The following is a 19,751-nucleotide window of genomic DNA, read 5'->3' as shown; positions in this document are numbered from 1 at the left end:
TAAATGACCTCTAAACTCCAATTTCCTAATGTTTTTCTTCTGAGTTATCTATTGTTAGTTCTAAAGCCTTTTCACTATGAAGTAACTGAAGTTCAGAACACTCTCTAGCATTATCACTCCTCAAGTGTGTCAGCCAGGATAGCAGTTAAATCTGAGCTATGTCAGAGACAGCAGTAGCATCAGAGATTACAGCTTCTGCAATTTTTATTTTTATTTTTTTTTAAACAAGAAGAAGGTTGCTTTCACACAAGCTTCATAGTACTTGACTTAAATCAGCACTTAGATGGAGCGCTGGCAGAAGCAGAACCCCAGCAAGAATAAAGCTGATGAGCAGTTAGGGTGTAGTCAAGAAGAGTAACCAGAAAGGATGAAAGTCATCACATGGAAATGAGGCAAAAGGACTTCTCAGCAGACAGTGTAGTCATTCAGCTGAGCAAGGAAACATGGCTGCAGAAAGGGAAAAAGATAAATCTATTGCACTTGACAGTTGGCTTCAAGGTCACTCTGTGACACCTTAAAGTTTGTGTAAAGATAAAGAACCACCTAAAAACAGTGCGAAGAAGAATTTACGTGCTACTCAGCCTACAGTAGTAAACAGATTCACTGGTAGATGTGATCTCCTTTGTAGTATACTAACAGGGTAGAGGATGCCAGTCACTGACTGCAAGGGCTTGTCAGAGGTGCCAGGGAGTGACATAACTGATACATACAGCAGTATGATGGCAGAAATAACATTACTATTGCTGTTCATATAACAGAGGCAGAAACACAGATTTGCAGACACATGAATTTTTATTTGAGCAGTGGATGGAAGGGGAGATTGCAGGTTGCATTCCATGCCAGAAATAGACAAATAAGTTCTTGCTGAGCACTGACTTATCCAGCTGCTTCCATGTAAATAAAAGGAATGAGACAAAATATTGGAACAAAGTAATACTGCTGATGGCGACAGTTTTTTGTGGAAAATATGACAAATATATCTAAATTTCATCAAACCCAGACTAAACTACACTCACTGATAGCAACTCTGCACAAATCAATAACATCTTTCATTAAACATCTTTTAATTGCAATGTTTTGCATTCAAACTTTTCCTGCAATCCTTTCCCTTAACTTCTGATCCAAGGAGAGAACTGTATAAAGTTTTTGTCTTGTGCCCTTTACTAACGTTATCATTGCTACCAAAGAGAAATACAACCAATGAAGTTAGGAAAGAATGCTCAGGATTCAGATGTCAAGAAGGGCTGGCAGCTGGAGGGGAAAAAATAGAGAAAAAAAGGAGGGGGGGGTGAGAGGAGGAGGGAGGTGGATGGGGAGAGAAATCACACAATTACAGAGCAAATCTGATACCAGCAGTATTGAAACAATAAATAACCTATCACTGAAAGTCAGTGACTCAGAATGAAGTACTATAAATGCCAATTCTTACAAACAATGGTGGCAGAGGTTAGAAAACTATCTTAGACCATTTTCTCAGTCACTTTTTAAAGGTGATTCAATATATTCCTTTAATTCCAAAAGTGGCATCTAAAAATAATGCATCTTACCCATACTCACAGAGTATCTCTTATAACCATCATACATTACATTAACACAGTGGAATAGTTACTGATGGTAGCTGGCATAAAAGATTTTTCTTATTTACAGCCAGTTCAGAAATGTTCCGTCTCTAAATACCAATGACCATGAAGTCAAGAATCATATCTCATATGTGCTTTACTAGCATCATTTCTACTGGCAGGACATTTAATAGCAAACAGAAATCTCTCATCCTAGTACAATGCTCACATGTCTCAGTTTCCCCTAAGTGCAGCTCTGCTCAGCGTTAACCCTGGTACTTTCATGGTTGCAGCAATAACTGTATGAAGGGGTGGTGCCTGCCATGGACTGAGCAAATTGGAGGAGAGTGAAGAGAATCACATAACTCAGAACAAATTAAGAGCAGGATCAGTGTACTGGACAGCTTGACACACGTCTTTCTGCTCACAGTGGCATATCTCGTGCTCCGTTCTGGCACCCAGCATAGCACCAAACACACTTGGTAACAGGAGATAAATGATGAATTTATCTAAGGACAATGAGAGACTACTATGCCTTTGGCTAGAAAGACAGCTAGGAGCTGTCAGCAACTACAGCCAAGAAAATACACAAAGTCCTAATCTTTTGACTCCAAGGAGGAGAAGATCTCTGAGGAATAGGGAAAGTTCAAGAATAGCAGGCCACACCAAGACAACTTTCTGAAATTTGAGGAAGCGGGCCTGCCTCCTTTTTCCTGTTTTATTTCTTCCTAATAAAGTTCACAACACAGTGTGTAAAAGTGTATTTGCTGTGTTAAACCCAGCAAACTGAATTGAGTCTGCTATACAAACACCCCTTTAGGCCTGTAATATTGTTAAGCAGGGGTTATCAGGCAACTACGGCAGCCAGGGAAAAGCAGCAGGCCTAATCTGCCTTCCCCACAGCGGAGTAAATAGGGTGTCTCCATTTTCAAAAGAATCTTATTCATCTGGATTTTTATCCACACAGCTGAGGGCAGATTTAGCCCAGCTTGTTCAGTGGCCACGAGGGCCTACAATACACACGCAACGACACACAGAGTTGCAATGAAGTCTGAAAAACATGCTCTGCCTTTTTCAAAACTGTGCACAATGAATATTAAACAACCCCTGAAATTCCTGTTGCCACTGGTCTGGAATTAGCACAGCCATCTCTATTCTACCAGCCCTCTTTGGAATGCTAATGACTATTTAAACTAATTTAGAGCGGATGGGTAAAAATACAGGGCAGTGACAGGGATATGACACAAAAGAAGAACAAGATTTTTCTGTACTTTTATGTATTCTTTTCTTTTGTCCTTTGTTTCAAGAAGGCCAGACATTTTTTTTTTTTTTTTTCCAAACTGGATGATTTCTGAAATTCTCAGAAGACATAAAATGTTATTTCCAGATCTGAGTAGCTTACACACCCACAGGCATTGTTAGAATTAGAAAATGAAAAAGCTGCCACATACCAGAACACCATGTCAGAGGCTGAACTGACCAGATGAGTCACAGAGGAAATGGATGCAGAGCCTTGTGAAAAGTGGAATCTCCCTGTAAGCCACAATGTTTCTGTAGTTTCGTATTTGCCTTCTAAATATATTTGCACTAGATTACAAAGAACTACAGTGCTAAAGAAGCAGAAAGATTAAGTGCATGTGTTTAGTCAGGAGATAGCAAGCAGGTGATGCAACGGCCAATTATTTATATAACCGGAAAGCCCTTATACACAACACACAGTCCTGTGCTTCTTAGAAATTACCGTATCTTACTTTCTTCTGTTTTCTGAAATGTAACACTGCTAATGCCTCAGCCAGCAATATAATAGGGGGACTTTGCTTTCTGGAGTTCTGCAGGTTCCATTGAAAACTTGAAAGTGGCTTAGTGTCTTTTTGTTTGTTTGTTTGTGGCATGGAGGAAGCAGCATCCAAATAGTATTTGCTCTAGCTTTTTGCATGTATTCTCTCAGAGGGTATGTCCCCAAAATCATCACTTTAGTAAGTCCTGATCTAAATTTAGCATGTTACCAGATGTACATATCTTCTGAGGAGTCCTTCTCTGAAAAGGCAATTGCAATTTAGATTTCATTTCTGATGCAAAGAGAACTTGCACAGAATTCTTCACCACGCTGTTAGATATGAGACTGCATTTTAATTTGAGGTATATGAAATACAGCACCCTGGGATTTGTCCCCACAGGAAGCTTTTTGATGGAATTATGTCTACTTCTCCATCTTCCTATCTTACACTCCCTGCTCAGCAGATCAGGCCTGTTCTTTAATATTTTTATCATCCTTCCCTGTTCAGTATGTCCTAGTGCAGTACAGAGGCAGGGAAGCTGTGGCTGCACCATAAACATATTTTTCTAGGACAGAGCTAGCAAAGCTGCTGATACTCCAGCTTTTCAAAATGGTCATAAAACATGAATGATGGAGACACAGTTTGCTGTCTTGCTGCATGTTCACTCAAAGGTTAGAAAGAATCTAGCATCTAGCATAGGACATAAATTAATGAATAAAATCCTTATTAGGTCCTTGATTCTCTCTGCTCTCTTTGTAGCATCCTCTCACCAAATTAGAATAGTGGGGGATTTTGTCAGTCTTTAAGGAGATGACAAGCTATTCCTAAACTTCTCTGTATAAATAATTCTAAGGTCAAAAATCTTCTTTTAAAGACACATTATTTCAATATACAATTCCGGGATCAAATTCCAAGCAGAGCAAACAACCCCAGGAAAAGCTGACATCTCTAGAACACTTATGCCAGTTTTTCAGGAGGATTTGCTCTTACTAGCATCTCAGCAAATAAAAATGTATGACTAAAGAGCAAGATAGAGGGGGGAAAAACAAACCATATTTGCATCACAACCTCTGAGCAATGCTAGGCTGTGTTTTCCTGACACCAAGTGGTTAAACTGCAAAGGTGCACTCTGTTGCTCTCAAATGCTCCAGATTCAAAAGGGGGGTTTTAAATAATGTTCATAGAAAGGCAGTTCTCCTTGCCTCACTCTTCCTTAAGTTACAGGTCCTAAGATGGTGCTTCCTAAGAATGTCACATAATGTTAACTAATCTTTCTGTTTGTTTGTTTCTCTCTGTGATCTTCATTGTTCAAAGAAATTTCAATTTATTTATTCATACTAAAAATATTTCTGAATCTAGGAGCCAGATTAGGTATTTTAAAATATCCCAGCTTCTGTTATTCTGTAGCAGAAACCAAATCTACATTCTGTGGAAGTCAATAAATACCTGTTCGGTATATTTTGAAAGGAACTCACAGACAACAGAAGCTGAAACTAAGCCTGATGTTGAGCAGGCATCCCCTCCCATACTGTTATCACAGAAGTCAGAAAATAAAATTTATTAGCAAATAAAAATAATTTTAATAAGTGTACCAACACAACTGTTACTTGGTTCAGACCAATTGCCTTACAAGTTAATGATTATTGGGACCCAGATGTCTTCAGACTCTCTCAGCAGTAAAAAAAATCTGCTCCTATTCACTAAGTGTGATCAGCATTTCAGGGAAAAAATCCCATTTTCCTTTGAACGTCCATGTCTAATGAACAATTAAAATGAGAACAATCATGTTTTATTTCTGATTCTTGTGTGGCTGTCCTCAACAATTTCTGCCCATTTTGAGTTAATAAATTCTTCACAGTAGACCCTATGCTCTGTGACTTTCTGTTTGATTGTTTAGCCAATATGTCCACATTTTCACTTGCTTACTCATTTCTATCATTCCTGACACTTCTGTTTATATGACGCTGTCTGCATTAACACAGAAGAATTTTCCCACGCAGGTAAACTTTTAAAATTGCAGTTAAAATGTATTATTATTTTTTCAATCCATTAGCTTCAACCACTGGTAAGTGACCTTCCACCAAGAACACATCTTATCTGTCCTGAGCCTTTTAAGCACTGGGTTTCTGAGCACATGGCTTTACCATTTCACTAAAAATAAAGAAAAATAGATTAAGGGCTTTTGAACAGATGTTAAATGATTGTCAAATGAGGCTGTGGAAAATCCTGGGAACTATAGCAACCTGCTGGTGGTATATTTTTTATAAGAAGAAAATGGACTTTAGCATTTACACCAGATACCTACTACAAGTTTCAGATATAATTAATTGCAGTGGTCTTAGCTGAGGTGATGATCACGGAGAAAAAATAACGCCAGCATTTTCTTGTGATAAAGAATAACAATTTTTGCCTAGCATGCTAGATGTGAAGAAAGCATCACTCAGACTTCATACTAACTCAGCTCTGCTAGATACGCTGTTGGTAATCAAAAGCAGATACCTTTGAAGAAAGTCAATATTGTGATAAATCCTCACTGCATTTCATTTATGAATAACCTCACTTCCAAATTAATTTGCATTATTTCTTCCTTCTCTGTTTCCAAACTGTTCTGGTATACACTGAGGAATCTTGGAGGAAGAACCATTTTCAAAAGAGACTTGACATTTTTTTCTGATTCACATTTCAATGTTAAGCTTTTCATGAATGTAAAGTTACAAAATATGATCACAGAATAAACAAATCAAAAGACAATATAACAGAAGTTTGTATTTAGGAAGGCTGAACTACCTTGAGATGTTCTGGGATACTGCTCAATTAGAGTTTAGCTTGCAGGGATACAGTATATTATATCAAGAGGCTGCATCCAGCTAAGCTGGGCACAAATGTTGTCTTTACGGGGTCTTCAAGAATGTCCTACATAGGAATTAAGTTGCTGCCTTGTGACAGACACAGGAGAAAAGGAATAGAGGACACATATGAAAGGGAGTGTGGCAGAAGACACAGCTAGAGATCGCAGCACTTTCTCCCATAACACATTCAAAAATATAAGAGTTTGAGGAGGAGAATTATTTATTCTGCACAGTGTACAGAATGGAATATTCTCATAACTCAAGCGTGCCAAGTCTTTACACCTGCTTCTACTTATAGAAAATTTTTTCACTATTTATCTACCTAAGTTACACCTACCACTTACATGTGCATAGGATTATGTAAATACAAGGTTACATAATTTTCCGCGCTTGCACGGGTATCTTTTATGATTTTTGCTGGCTGTTTGGGGAGATACCCCAGTCCTTGCTTTATCCACGCTTGGGCATAAGGACACTTAGTCTATTCTGATTGGTCACTGCTTTGGACTTGGGCCCTCATTTCAAGGCTGTCCTTGGCAGTCTTAGATCTTTGAAAAGAAACATACCGTTCTGGGAAGGTTGTTTATCCTAGATCAGCAGAACACCTGGAACTTGAAGCTGAGCTTCAACCCTGAGTAAGTACTTCAGCCAGACATGTCTCAGTCTCTGCCCTAGTATTTTAGTAATTGTTTTCTCTGTAGCTCTAAAAGACAACCAACACTGAAAGACTATTAACTTATATAGAATATATGCTGAATAGTTTACTCTTTTTAAGGCAGCACATAGCTGCCAAATAGCACCTTCAAGGTAAATAGCAGGTATTAGTACCAGTGACTCTATAGCTAGTGTTCATACCCTCGTATTTGTATTACAGTGTGCCAGACAGCACAGTGTCCGAGTGAGCTGAACTGCAGGCAGAACAATCTTTAGTATGTGGCATGAACCTTGTATCTGAAGTATTTGCAGACCTCAGGGCCTCCATTACAGTGTCAACAGGGTTGTCTATGAGCTTTCAACTGAACTACATTTTTGTATTTGCATTCTATCCAGAATTTCACTGCATTTTTGTTTAAGTACTATGCATTCCTTTCCTCTTGTTTAGAGTTGTCATGTATTATTTGTGCACACTGTAAGAAGCCCACAGGCTGATGAGTATTTGGAGTATAAATTGTAAGGTCATGCAATATCTTAAAAATGAAAGCTGCTTTTGAGCCTTTTATTTCATTTCAGAGTGGAAAAAAACAGTTAGAAAAACCACATTCCCCCATTCAAGTCCTTGGTTAATCCAAAGGGAGGCATGACAAGCATTGCAGCATTTGCAGAAATCACAAGGAAGAGGTGACCAGCAGTAACTTCAATACTGGCAGCTCCAAATAAAGATAGCTCTTGAACAACATTCTTTTCAAGAGTAGCATATCTGGGATTCTTTTTAAGCTGAACTTGAATTTGTAGGAACCTGGATTTAATTTTCAAGCTTTCCTTCATAAAGAAAAAAAGCTAATAACTTTCTAGTAAAAGCTTAGGACTTAAAGCTGATACTTGTCACCCATTATATGGTACTTGCCCATTCTCTTCATCTTTCAGAAGCATCTCAGTGCAATTTTAGCATAAGCAATGAAAATCATAGAATTTCTCAGGTTGGAAAAGACATTAAAGAGTACAATCTCAACCATTCTACCCTAACTCTAACAACACACCACTAAATCATGTCCCTGAGCACCACATCCAGATGATTTTTAAACACATTCAGGGATGCTGACTCAACCACCTCCCTGGGGAGCCTATTCCAGTACTCAACTACCCTTTCTATGAAGAACTTTTTCCTGATATCCAACTCAGCTGCAGCTCGAGGCCATTTCCCCTTATTCTGTCGCCTGTAACCAGTGAGAAGAGACTAGTCATGCTCCCACTGCAATCACCTTTCAGGTATTTGAAAAGAGCAATAAGGTCTTCCCTCATCCTCTTCTTCCCTAGACTAAACAGCCCCAGCTCCTTTAAGTCACTCCTCAAAGGGCATATTCTCCAAGCCCTTCACCAGCCTTGTCACCTTGTTTGGACCTGCTCCAGCATCTCAATGTCCTTTCTACATGGTGGTGCCCAAAACTGAGCACAGTACTTGAGGTGAGGTCTCACCAGTGCCAGCTACAGGGCAGGATGACTTCCCTAGTCCTGCTCACCACACCATACAAGCCAGGATGCCATTGGCCTTTTTGGCTACCTGGGCACACTGCTGGCTCGTATTCTGTCAACTGTCCATCGGTATACTGTCGTCCCTTTCTGTCAGGCAGCTTTTCACTCACTTCTTCCCAAGCCTGTAGGGTTGCCTGGGCTTGTTATGACCAAAATACAAAACTGGACACTTAGCCCTATTGAAACTCACACAGTTTGCCTCAACCGATCCATCCAGTCTATCCAGGTAGACTGTAGTGCATTTCTACCCTCCCACAGAATAATACTCCCTCCCAACTTGGTGTCTGCAAACATACTGAGGGTGCAAGAGTAAATTTTTTGGCACAACAATCCAACTGCTGACATTTTCTTTTTCATGGTGCTTTTCATGCCATTTCTTTCTATAACTGGACAGTAAATAACTTACTCCAGAAAATTACCATCAACGTTATTCAAATTAAGTAGTACATTTAGCTCAATTATAAACTTAAAAATATTAATAAATATTTTGTTTAATGACATCAGAGAACAGTGAAAATATTTTTTTTATTGTATGAAATTCCTGTATTAAGACAAACTAGCACAACACCAGAACCCCCACAGCTTGTCCTACAACACCAAGTGTAAATATTCAGAACAATTTCACATTTTACACACCTTTTACTCGGCTATTATCCCTTATTCTGATTTAGCCTCACAATTTGGAAGTTATTTCAGATAAGAAGAATTCAAATAAGCAAATCTGTAAGTGGAGTTACTTGACAATACCCACAGAAATAGAACTTATGTCTACTTCAATCAAAACTAACATTCAAGTGTGAATAATCCCATCTGGTCTGTTAACCAGATTTCATCTCTGATCTGGATACTGGCAGGAAATGACTATTGTTTTTTTAAAGAATTTTCCTGTATAAAGTTAGGAGTAACAACATAAAAATAATTAAGTTTTACTGACTGATTGTTATGATCCCCAGCTAATTTATCTGTATGATCAAAACGAAGTCATTAGAGCTATGTGTCAGAACCTATTAGACCATGGCACAGCCACATCGTGGATGTCTGAGTACCTAATGAGACTTTTTAAAGCAATGACTGTTGATCACCCTTTCCTGTACCAAGTAAGCAAGTCATTTCAATCTGAGAAATTCATCTGATATGAGAATAATGCACTGCCACACAGAAAGGGCAAAAGCTGCTTTTTACAAATTGATGATGCATTATAAACTAAGTGCAGATTGTTTTAGATATTTTATAGAAGAACAATACAGAAATAGGAAAAAAGTTAATTGGGTATTAAGGGCAAGAACTAATGGAAAATATAATGTAATCAGTCACTTTTCAGTATTTTACCATTCTCTTTTCTCTTTTTTAATTATTCATGTTGGTATTTTATTCTTCAACTCTTCTATGGGAAATCTTTGGTTGCAGACAGAAGGGTGTTACACAATAGTACATCAATTTAACTGACCTCTCAGCAATTTGCAAAATAAAAAAAAAAAAAAAAGGAAAAAGAAAAGAGCAGTATATCACTTGCAACTTGCAGACATTTTCGTTAGAGCTAATATCTTGTGTTTTTATTCATGGTTCTCCATAACTAAAGCAAATTGAACATACTTGCATTCCTTCCTTTCATTCTGTTCTTCATTTCTACTTCTGTGCTATTTTGTACTTTTTTGTGCATACACAAACAACAATAGAAATGCAAATATAGAGAGAAGAGAATCACAAATGCAAATGAAAAATAAAGAAATAGACAGCCTTATGAAGAAGTAAAAATATTCTCAAGCAAATTAAGCAGATACTTTGTTGAAGCAAGTAATTATGACACAAACAGCAGAAGAAAAACATTTTCTTGTTTAAACACAGTCCCACACAAGAGGGACCAGATTTCTCAACCAAGAATCAGTCCCTGGGGCACCCGGCACAGGGTTCTCACTGACACCAGCTTAAAAGCCTGGCCCTGGAGGCTCAGGGCTGGACCTCAGTCCCAGCTTCAGCATGCATTGTCCTGCCTATGGTGGGAGCTTCGCCAAACAAAAGATTTCTATTAGAGACATTTTTAAAGGCCCTTTGAAGAGATCCAGCTGAAAAGCTGTGATTTTTAGAATTCTTTACAGAGGATGCACGTGATGACCATTCAACAGTTTATCCTGAACTGCTTTCCCTTGTTTAAATCATTTCTTTAGGAAGGCCTTTCTAAACAAAACTTCCTTACTTTCTCCAGGTCTGGTAGGTGAATCATCCCAGTCAGGCACATGATAACCAGAGACAAGCAACAAGTTTTAGTCATTTTGAAAGGAAGGAGGGTAAGCGTAGGCCATGGAAATCCTGTAGCCTGCAGGACACAGGCAGTCAATCAAGCTCAAATGTTAGCAAAATAAAAATAAGTGGCTAAAAACCAGGTGCTATAGGAGAATAGACTGAGTTCTTAAGTAATCCCTGAAACAGAGAAGAGATATCAGAAGTTGTTACTCATGATGATGTACCAAAAAATGAATGAGATCTGTTCAAGTCTGCTAAAATTAGACTAAGGTATTAGCCTTCAACAAATACTTAATACTAGTCAGTTTCCTAATAACAGAATTCCTCACTGTAGCTAAATATCAAAGATATCATATGTAACAGTCAGGTGAACTGAATATAGTGCTCAAGTGGACTCCCAGCTCTCCCTCCACGAACACAGAAAACAAAAATAGGACATGAGAAATATAGTCTTCTTGTGGTACAATTACTTTACATAATCAAAAAGAGCAGAAGACTGCAGCCGAAAAAGGGAAGGGAGAGGAGGAGAGGCAAGGGTAAAAATAATAATAATAAAAATTAGATTTCTCTGCTGAATTCAAATATGTTTTGGATTTAAAAACAAACAAACCCCTATATAGGAAAGTTATTGTTCACCTTTCAAGACAAGTGTAGGTCTCAAATAACAAAGGTTAATCTGGTGTGAATACCCCATGTGATCCACTTTTCATTCTTTGCCCCACAATCCTCTGATCTAATTTAGACTACAATTTTCTAAGAAACTTTTTGTCTAACAAGATATAAGGCAAGCTTATTTGGCTAGCTTTGATTGTAGCATATCTTTTACTTGTTTTTTTTGCCTGTGATTAACCTATGTAATGAGTTCTTCAGGTGAGACACTTGCTTCCTCTCAGTACTTTAAAGAAAAATATAAACTCGTGGCACTGAGCCATAAAACAGCTTTTCTGTAATATAATTTACACTCTTGACATGCAGCTGGTCATCTCTGGTTTTCATCTACAACACACAAAGTAGATAGATGCAAAACAGGAAAAGATCAAATATGAAAAGCACTGAATAAATGGATCAAAGGCTTTTTATGCCTTGAAGCTGTATTAACCAAAGTATCATGCATTTCACTTAAAATTGTTATACTTCATTTTGTAGTAAGGTTACCTGTTGCCGTGCTCCCTGTAGGGTTAGTGCTGCCAAACTAAATCTACCCAGTTTAACAGAAGAAAGTTTTTCTCTCCATAGGTACACATTATCGCTAAGCTACTACAGTAGATTTTTAAGAGTGTTTAAATTATTTTTTGTATGAGGCAGCAGCTAATCAGTATGCAATACACACTGACACTTAAAGCATACTTAAGAAATGCTTAGTCTTGTAAATATTTCTGAACAACTTCAAAATGGAGTGAAAAATCAAAGTGCAAAACTTTGGCAAGTTCTGAAACTGTAATATGACCTCCCATAGTGTGCGAAAAAAGACCAAAAAAAAAGTAGTATGAATAATAAACAATAAGGGGGAGGGGTGGGGAGGAGGGAAATGAGGGGAAGAAAAAAAGAGAAATGACAGGATAAGATACTGAATACACTAATACTCTCCAGGTAGGAAAAAAAAAAAAAAAAAGATGAAGTTAATACTTGAAATGCAACTTCAAAACTGCAAATTATTTTCCTGACTGATTGAAATAAACAGTCCCACAACCCCATGACATGAAGTCTAGTATAACCTAGACTCATTACACTATCAAAACAGTGAAAAGCAGCCACAAGGGAAAATGCCTCTTATCTACAGGGCAATATACATTTTATTGCTTTTTAATTACAACAGTTTAAAAACAACTCATTCTTATTTAACACTTAACACTTTTACTCTAGAATTTTAAACATTCATTTATTTCAGCTGATAATTAATAACCACAGTACCTCTAGCTAAATGATACTTAGATAAACATAAACAAAAGAAATATTATAATACTAAAAAAATTGGTGCATTTTGCAAAAAATAGATAATATGGTGTTTTACAAGTACAGTCTACTTACTCTAAACATTGTGGCATACTACTTATATAAGACACATCACTGTTGGCAGGTATTTTATTTTGTTACTGTACGGTGACAATAATGAAAAGATGGTAGTAAATACCCAAAAGGTTATTTACAGGAAAAACTCACCCATATGGAAGCCTTCAGTCTGCTGGGAACTGCTGAGGCAATCTCCACTGAGGAGCAGTCTCCAAGAGATGCTGCCTTAGTGGTGGTCAGCCCTTAAATGAGGTCTAGAGGAGGTGGAGACTAGCTCCACCCCTTCTGGGAGCACAGCTAAAGTACTCACACGCGTTCCCACAGCTGATTAATCAGAGGTTCAGGCTGTGATTACCCATTTCCCGTACAGTTATTCTAAATAAAAGGCTTCAGGTTGCATAGTTACAGCTGGCATTTTGTTTCATTAGCCTATACAGAGGAAATTATTTCCTATCTGTGAGTGTTTTCTTCCCCTTGAAATGGTAGGAATTCAAATTTCCTATACAACAAAAAATAAACCAGCTCTTAGTCTTTTAAATATTTGACTAAGTTTCTCTTTGCAACAGTAAATTGCACTGCTGTGAAGAAAGTAACCTGCATCCTGAATGCAACATCATGATTAATATGACAATATACTAATTAATTCTCCTTAAGCCAATAAAACAAAGATGATGCTCTGATGACTATGTTGTTTATGTTACGAGTATCTCTGTATTTAAGAAATGTAAAGAAACAAGCAGGAAAAAAAAAAAATTAAAAAAAGAGAGGTGGGATGGTCTCCCCAAACACAACTCATTTTCTTATATGAATGGACTTTACAATTTTGATACCGGTAGAAAGTTTGCATTACCTAGAATTTATGAAGTCAGCAGGTGTGGAGTTTTAATTTCCATCTACATATGTGGAATTTGTAAATTCATTCTGTTCAGTGTACCTAAATGAATGACTTTAAATTTCCACTTTCAAAAGTAACTACTAATTTTGAGTGCCTCCTATTTCAGGGAACACGGCAGTGCTCCATTCTAAGGAGCATTTTGTGCTACTTACAGTTCCACAGAACACTATCAAAAATGAGGACCACACTGTTTGAGGAGCTTCAGAGAACGTTTTGGAAGATACCCTTGGGAGCAAGATGCTACTTACCACAGCATACACTGTTGACACCAGCTGTTAGTGACATGCTTTCTCAGCTAAGGCATTCTAAACAGCATAAAAGAGGTAAGCGTGCAGGCAGACTTTTATACAGGAATGTGTAAAACAGCTCTAACAGATGCGGTGGGCTCCTCGGAAACTCCACTTCCAATCAGGAAAGAATGATTTCTCTGTAGTCTAGGCACAAGAGGATAGACTGAGCTGGGACAGTGACCTGCAAATTCATGACAACCCTCTGTCCAATACCTCATCAGCAGACCCAACCATACCTGCATCCTAACGAGCAGCTGGCTGCACACCCACTGCAGGAGCACCACAGCTCAGCTGTAGCTCTAATTTCCAGCTGCAAAGATAGCGGCCTTCTCCCAGCTCTGCTATGCCCTTGTGCCCTGCACTACCCAGAGGCTTTGCTGCAGCCATAGCATGGATAGGTTATGTGACCAGTATGCCCACTTCAGTGTCACAGAGAGCAAAGCATATCTACTACTTGTGGTAGTTAAGGGTAGGCAGGCCATTCTCTCTGTGTTGCAGAAACCAAATTTTGCTCCTGGGCTGCCAGTTGAAGGGACCCAGCTGACCATAGAAACTATATATAACTGTTACACATATAAAGAAGTCTGATAGTTGCAACAGGGAATTAATACTGCCCAAACTCTTATCTAACAGGAAGCAAGTCTCACAATTTTCAGAAATTCTTTATAAGTGTGAGGTCACTGTGGAGTCATACTGGACTACAAATTTAGCCTTTCAAGCAAACAGATATAAGCAAATCTAGAACTTCTTTACTAACATTTGAACACTGATTTACTCTCTCAGCAAAGCATTATGGTGATGACCACATTTAACCTGACAAAGCCACAAGACAGATTCATATAATGAAATAAACTTCTACTGCTGAAACAAGAGGGCTATACCAGTTTTACCCACAGGTATGTGCTGGAAATCTGATTCAAGATCAGCCAGGGATCACTTTCCATCAAGCTGCTGTTTACTGTGTAGAGCTGACTTGCCTTTATTGTTAACATGTCATACAGTACTTGGTGTGCCCTGAAATCTATTTAATAAATTTTAGGATATTAGTTAGGGAATATCCCAGCTGGGGATAAACCACGTTGAGGGTGGAAAGGAATGGTTTAAAAACAAACCAACAAAAAAATTGCTCTATTGATAAAACAATAGATTTGTATAGTCAAAAATCGAAGTACTGAGTGAGGGGATTAATCTGCATAGAAAATGCAGGCTCTCACAGTAGCATGAAACCGACAGGCTTAACCCAAATTTCAGAAAGAGTTTGCCAGGAGAGTCTCTAGAAGTAACTTCATTCCCAGCTGTATTCCTTCTGATACCTCTGTTTCACAAGCCCCCTATGAGAAGGAAGGTGCTGTCCTCGTAAACTGTCAGCTAACAGCAGACTAAAATTCTGCTCACGTCTGGTGCTCCTATTTTCAGGGGATCTACTGAGCTCTTCTATTGCTGTGTGCACACCCTACACTCACACACTTCTGCACTGCTTAGCATCCACTGCTTGTCACCTGCCCAAGTCCTGTGCAGCTATTTCACTCCTGAGAGGGAACAGGTTATTCTTTTTCTGGTGCAGCAGCTCAGCACTTCATAGAAAACGGCAGTTTCTGGCTCAATTGTGGCACTCTGAAAAGGCAGCCCTGACCAGGGCTGGGTGATGATACCGCTGCTTCTGCTCACACATCATGTCTGGGAGCTTCCGTTTGGCAAGGCGGCAAGTAACTGCATTCCAGCTGATAGGCAGCGCTTTTGGCAGAGCATCGACCTTCCTGCTCCTTCAGAGGTCGTCGCTGGCCTACAACCCCCCCCCGCAGGATACCGCAAGCCGCTACTAGCGGCGGACTCCAACAGCCGGGACAGGACGCAACCCTCCCAACCTCCCTCGGCGCCTCCTCGCAGCCTTCGCGCTTAATCGACCGGCTCCGCCTTTACCCTCCCTCGGAAAGGCCGGGTGGAACGCCGGAGCCGCGGCCATGTCTCGACCGCCCCTGTGCCCCGTCGTGCAGCAGGTCCGACCTGTGTCCGCTGCGCCGCGCTTGGAGCCCGTGGAGCTGCGGGAAGCCGCCCACTGCTTGGTGGTGGACGCGGATGGGAGGAGGATTCCCTTCGGGGCCTTGTACAGGCGGCAGAAGGCCGTCGTGGTGTTCGTGCGGGTGAGGAGGGCGGCAGCGGGCTGGACGGGCTGCCAGAGACTGAGCAGAGTCCCGCTTGTACTTGGGGAGTTCGAGCTGTAAAGGTGGGAGCGGGAGGTCTGTGGCTGGGTGAGCAGAGGCAAATACATAGCAGCTGCGTGTTTGGGGAATCAAGCATACTGCTGCCCCGTGTCCCAGCTGACTAGGCACCTCTGTAGATAGATGGCTAGCAAGGCCTCCAGCCCGGAGTCTGTGTTCAGGCTCAGGTTAATTAAACCGGGTTCCTAACCCAAATTTTGTGACTGCAGAGGACTTCAGTCTTTCTTATGCCCAGTTCCTGGTCACCTCCAAACTTGTTTGTCTGAAGTCAGAATCTGTTTCCTCACTGCTGTGCAATAATGTGTGTTTCTTACATGTCCGTCTGTCACAGAATTTCTTGTGTTACACCTGTAAGGAGTATGTAGAAGATCTGGCAAAAGTTCCTAGGAGTTATTTACAAGTAGGTGCCACGCCCCTGTATGTGCTTTACAGTCAGAGCTTCCAGGAATCAGAACAAAGTTAATGCTCGCTTGTTTGCTACAGTTGCCACAATGCATCTGTGAAGGAGACACATGGAGTTTTTGCCTGGTGTACTCTGTAGCAGCATGATTTCTTCTGGCACTATTAGCTTGATGGCATTTTTTCTACTGTATTCCAACTGTTAAGACAGCATTTGTCCGGAGTTTCTCTTGGTTTTAGTGATGCCCTGGGCAGCTGTCTGCTCAGACTACTACACTTCCACCATGCTGGTGCAGCTAGCTGCTGGGTGTGCATGGGACTAAATCAGAATAGTGCTCTGAATTAAAAATAGTCTCTGTTGACTGGGTTATTTTTTCTAAACTGCTCAAGTAATGTTACTCAGAATGATGTTTTCTTAATTTGGCTGCTTCATACATACAGAGAGTCAAATCCTTCCATGTTTTTTTTTAGTATGACTATTTTATTTTTAGGATGGCTTATTTTCCTAACAAGACAAATGATTCTGTTTGGGATAGGCAGATGTTATGCACTAATGTTAAAACAAAAACAAAACAAAAAAACTGAAAACAAACAAACAAAAAACAAAAACCCACACCCTGATAATTCATTAACTGTGTTACTTGCATCTAAACAAACAAGGTCTATGTTTTATATTCAGGCCTAATGGTGCAATTGCAAAAGACAGCACTACACACTGATTAAAGTTATATGTTCTAAGGGCCATCAGTATATGGAAATCACAGATAAACTTGTTTGTGTGCCAGTATTTGCATTCTGCATCCATACATGCAGGTGCAACTGCCGTGAATTTTTACATTTCCAAAACTATAAACAGGTTGCATTCAGTAGGAAAGATGATGCTACTGATGCTACAGAAAATGTATAGTTCACATACCTGTAACTTAAGTTACCTTTTAAAAGTAATTTATTGTGTCATAAATTAATGTAGCTACTAACTGTAGGTGACAGATAAAAGCATTTTTGCTCCAAGTATATCAGTGACATTAATTTTGAATAATTTTAATGCAGTACACCATTAGCATTATCTCAGAATGTCAGACTGCTTAATGTTTTGAAGCCATGCAGAAATGCAGTTTCTCTTTTTCAATTTCAGTACCTGTGATTTGTTCTAGGAAGCAAATGTGAGGCTTATAGTTATTGGACAGTCATCATATCATCACATCAAGGTAAATAAGGTAGTCATTAAATAAATTGTATGCTCTATAGTGTCTTAATGAGCTGCATTGAGAGATTTTCATCAGAGTGGAAAGACAGTCATTAACAGCCATAGAAAACCAGGCCAGTATTCTTTTTGATGAAGCACTTCTAATAGTAATGCTTGAATAAAGCAAAAAAACCTAAAGCTTACAGATTAAAATCCACTGAGACTTGTTAAGGGGAGATCTTGTGATTTCAGCAGAAGCTTTGTTTTAGTAAAAGCTGCAGGGCTAGAATTTTTGGCCTTCACTTTCATTTTGCACGACAAAGTCACAGGTTTTAAAATTGGGGTGCATTTCAGTATTTTTTTTTTCATTAACTAAATTTATTTCTTAACCTTAATAATATCCCTTTCTTTTATGTACATATTTTGCAGCCTTTTTGCAGTTTAACTGGATATACCCATGAAATGTATGTAGATCCACAAAGAGAAATTTATAAAATGCTTGGCATGAGAAGAGGTGAAGGTAATGACGTATCAGGTAAGAATGATTTTCTCATACTGATATGACTTACAGAACAAGAATGCTCAGAAAATAATGGCATGATCACAGTGGGAACAGGGAGCCTAACCATTAGACCATCTCTAGGTTGTACCTAGTCAAAGCACTGGTTTCTTCAATGATCACAGCAACCATTTGATTTTGTTATTCTTGTTATGCACTTCCGTATGTCTACATGACAACTTTTTTGCTGTTTTGTTTAGTGCAGAGCCCTCATGTAAAGTCAAGCATGCTCTTGGGCAGTATTAGAAGTATGTGGAGAGCAATGACTGGCCCAGCTTTTGACTTCCAAGGAGACCCTGCTCAACAGGGAGGAACTTTGATTTTAGGCCCAGGTGATCTCACTCTTTTTGTCTGAAAGTGACAGGCTACTCCTTATGTTGTTTGTTTTAGTGCTGCCATCTCTGCTGCTGTCTCTGTGGACTTGTAAGGAAAAGGACAGTCCTGTGCTGTTTCTGCAGTTCTGCTAGCAGAATGAACCCATGGAGTTGTCATTGTGCAGTCTTACCTCTGGCAGGGACAGCACAAAGCTGATCTCTGTTCTATAGAAATCAATAGTGCTGCTGATGGCTTGAAGTTTAGAAGGTATTTTTCAGTGGTATTAACTCATATTCTGCTTTCAATTTGATTTGAAGCACTTAATGTGTTTGTAATAGAGGAATAAAGCATTAAGGGGGACTACCATGTGACAAAGCCATCTCGTCATTAGGACTTGCTATTCTTCAGCAGATTTAATTCAGCTAGATGCTTTAATACCCCTTGTTTCTACAACTTAATTTTAAAAAATCCATGTCATAATTTAAAATAGGATTTACTGTGCAGTCTACAAAACACATAAGATCTTGTAGGAAGTCACAGTGCTCCTTTGCTTCACTTATACCTCTTAATAGGAATCGTATTTAACTAATTGCTTGTTTATTCTCATTCCCTTTCAGGTAATGAAGTTCATTTTTTGCATCATGATAGAAACAGAATGGATCATGTTCCCATTAATTCAGTTTTGCAGATGGCAGGAGTTAAAACAGTAAACTTCACAAACAAACCCCAGATTATTGACATATGACACTGAGACAATTTGTCTTTTTTTCTTTTTTTTTTTTTTTAATTCTCTACAAGAACAACACTCCAGTGAATTCCCAACAGCTTCAGTGCTCTTCATCTTTATAGGACATACGAAACCATGTCTGGAATACCAGAACACAGAATAAAGAACCGAATAAAGAACCTGGCACTGAAGATGGACACTAAAACGCTGTTTTCCATTGTGTATAAGATAATAAAAACTAAAATGCAACTAAGACCTACTGCAAAAATTTCTGTAACTTACTGTAAGAATCTTTGTTCAGAATGCACTGAGCTAAAATGTTTTTGCTCAGGAAGAACTTGGGTTTCTTGCCTTTCAGTAAACCAAACTGCATTTAAATCCAAAACTTTTCAGTGGCTTTAAAACCTCCAGCATTGTATGGCAATCTTGTATAAAAAAATAAATTTCAAAAAATCACAGTTCTAAACAATGGAACCTAAGCTGTCATGCATCTGGCAAGAGCAGATGTTTATTTTCTATTTTTGAATAAAATAT

General features: G+C 39.0%; 1 protein-coding gene across 7 annotated transcripts; it reads left to right on the top strand.

The window, feature by feature from the left end:
• The first annotated feature begins 6,782 nt into the window (after nt 1-6,782).
• Nucleotides 6,783-19,472, top strand: PRXL2C (peroxiredoxin like 2C). 7 transcript variants are annotated; one of them, XM_032441369.1, is made up of 6 exons: nt 6,783-6,821; nt 13,629-15,953; nt 16,363-16,431; nt 17,585-17,638; nt 18,046-18,151; nt 19,108-19,472. In XM_032441369.1, exons 2-6 carry the CDS (start codon nt 15,774-15,776, stop codon nt 19,233-19,235), a joined length of 537 nt encoding a protein of 178 aa, XP_032297260.1. In that variant the 5' UTR covers nt 6,783-6,821; nt 13,629-15,773; the 3' UTR covers nt 19,236-19,472. The 7 variants fall into 7 exon arrangements, with proteins under 7 accessions (XP_032297260.1, XP_015704810.1, XP_015704808.1 ...); XM_015849324.2 differs by lacking the exon at nt 6,783-6,821 and adding an exon at nt 18,376-18,507 and having other exon boundaries at nt 14,413-15,953; nt 19,340-19,472; XM_015849321.2 differs by lacking the exon at nt 6,783-6,821 and adding an exon at nt 18,376-18,507 and having other exon boundaries at nt 14,505-15,953; nt 19,289-19,472.
• Nucleotides 19,473-19,751: the final 279 nt, after the last annotated feature.

The sequence above is a fragment of the Coturnix japonica genome, chromosome Z, assembly GCF_001577835.2.
Source record: "Coturnix japonica isolate 7356 chromosome Z, Coturnix japonica 2.1, whole genome shotgun sequence".
Lineage (NCBI taxonomy): Eukaryota > Metazoa > Chordata > Aves > Galliformes > Phasianidae > Coturnix > Coturnix japonica.
The sequence above is the reverse complement of the archived record's forward strand: the minus strand, read 5'-3'. Positions and strand labels throughout refer to the sequence as shown.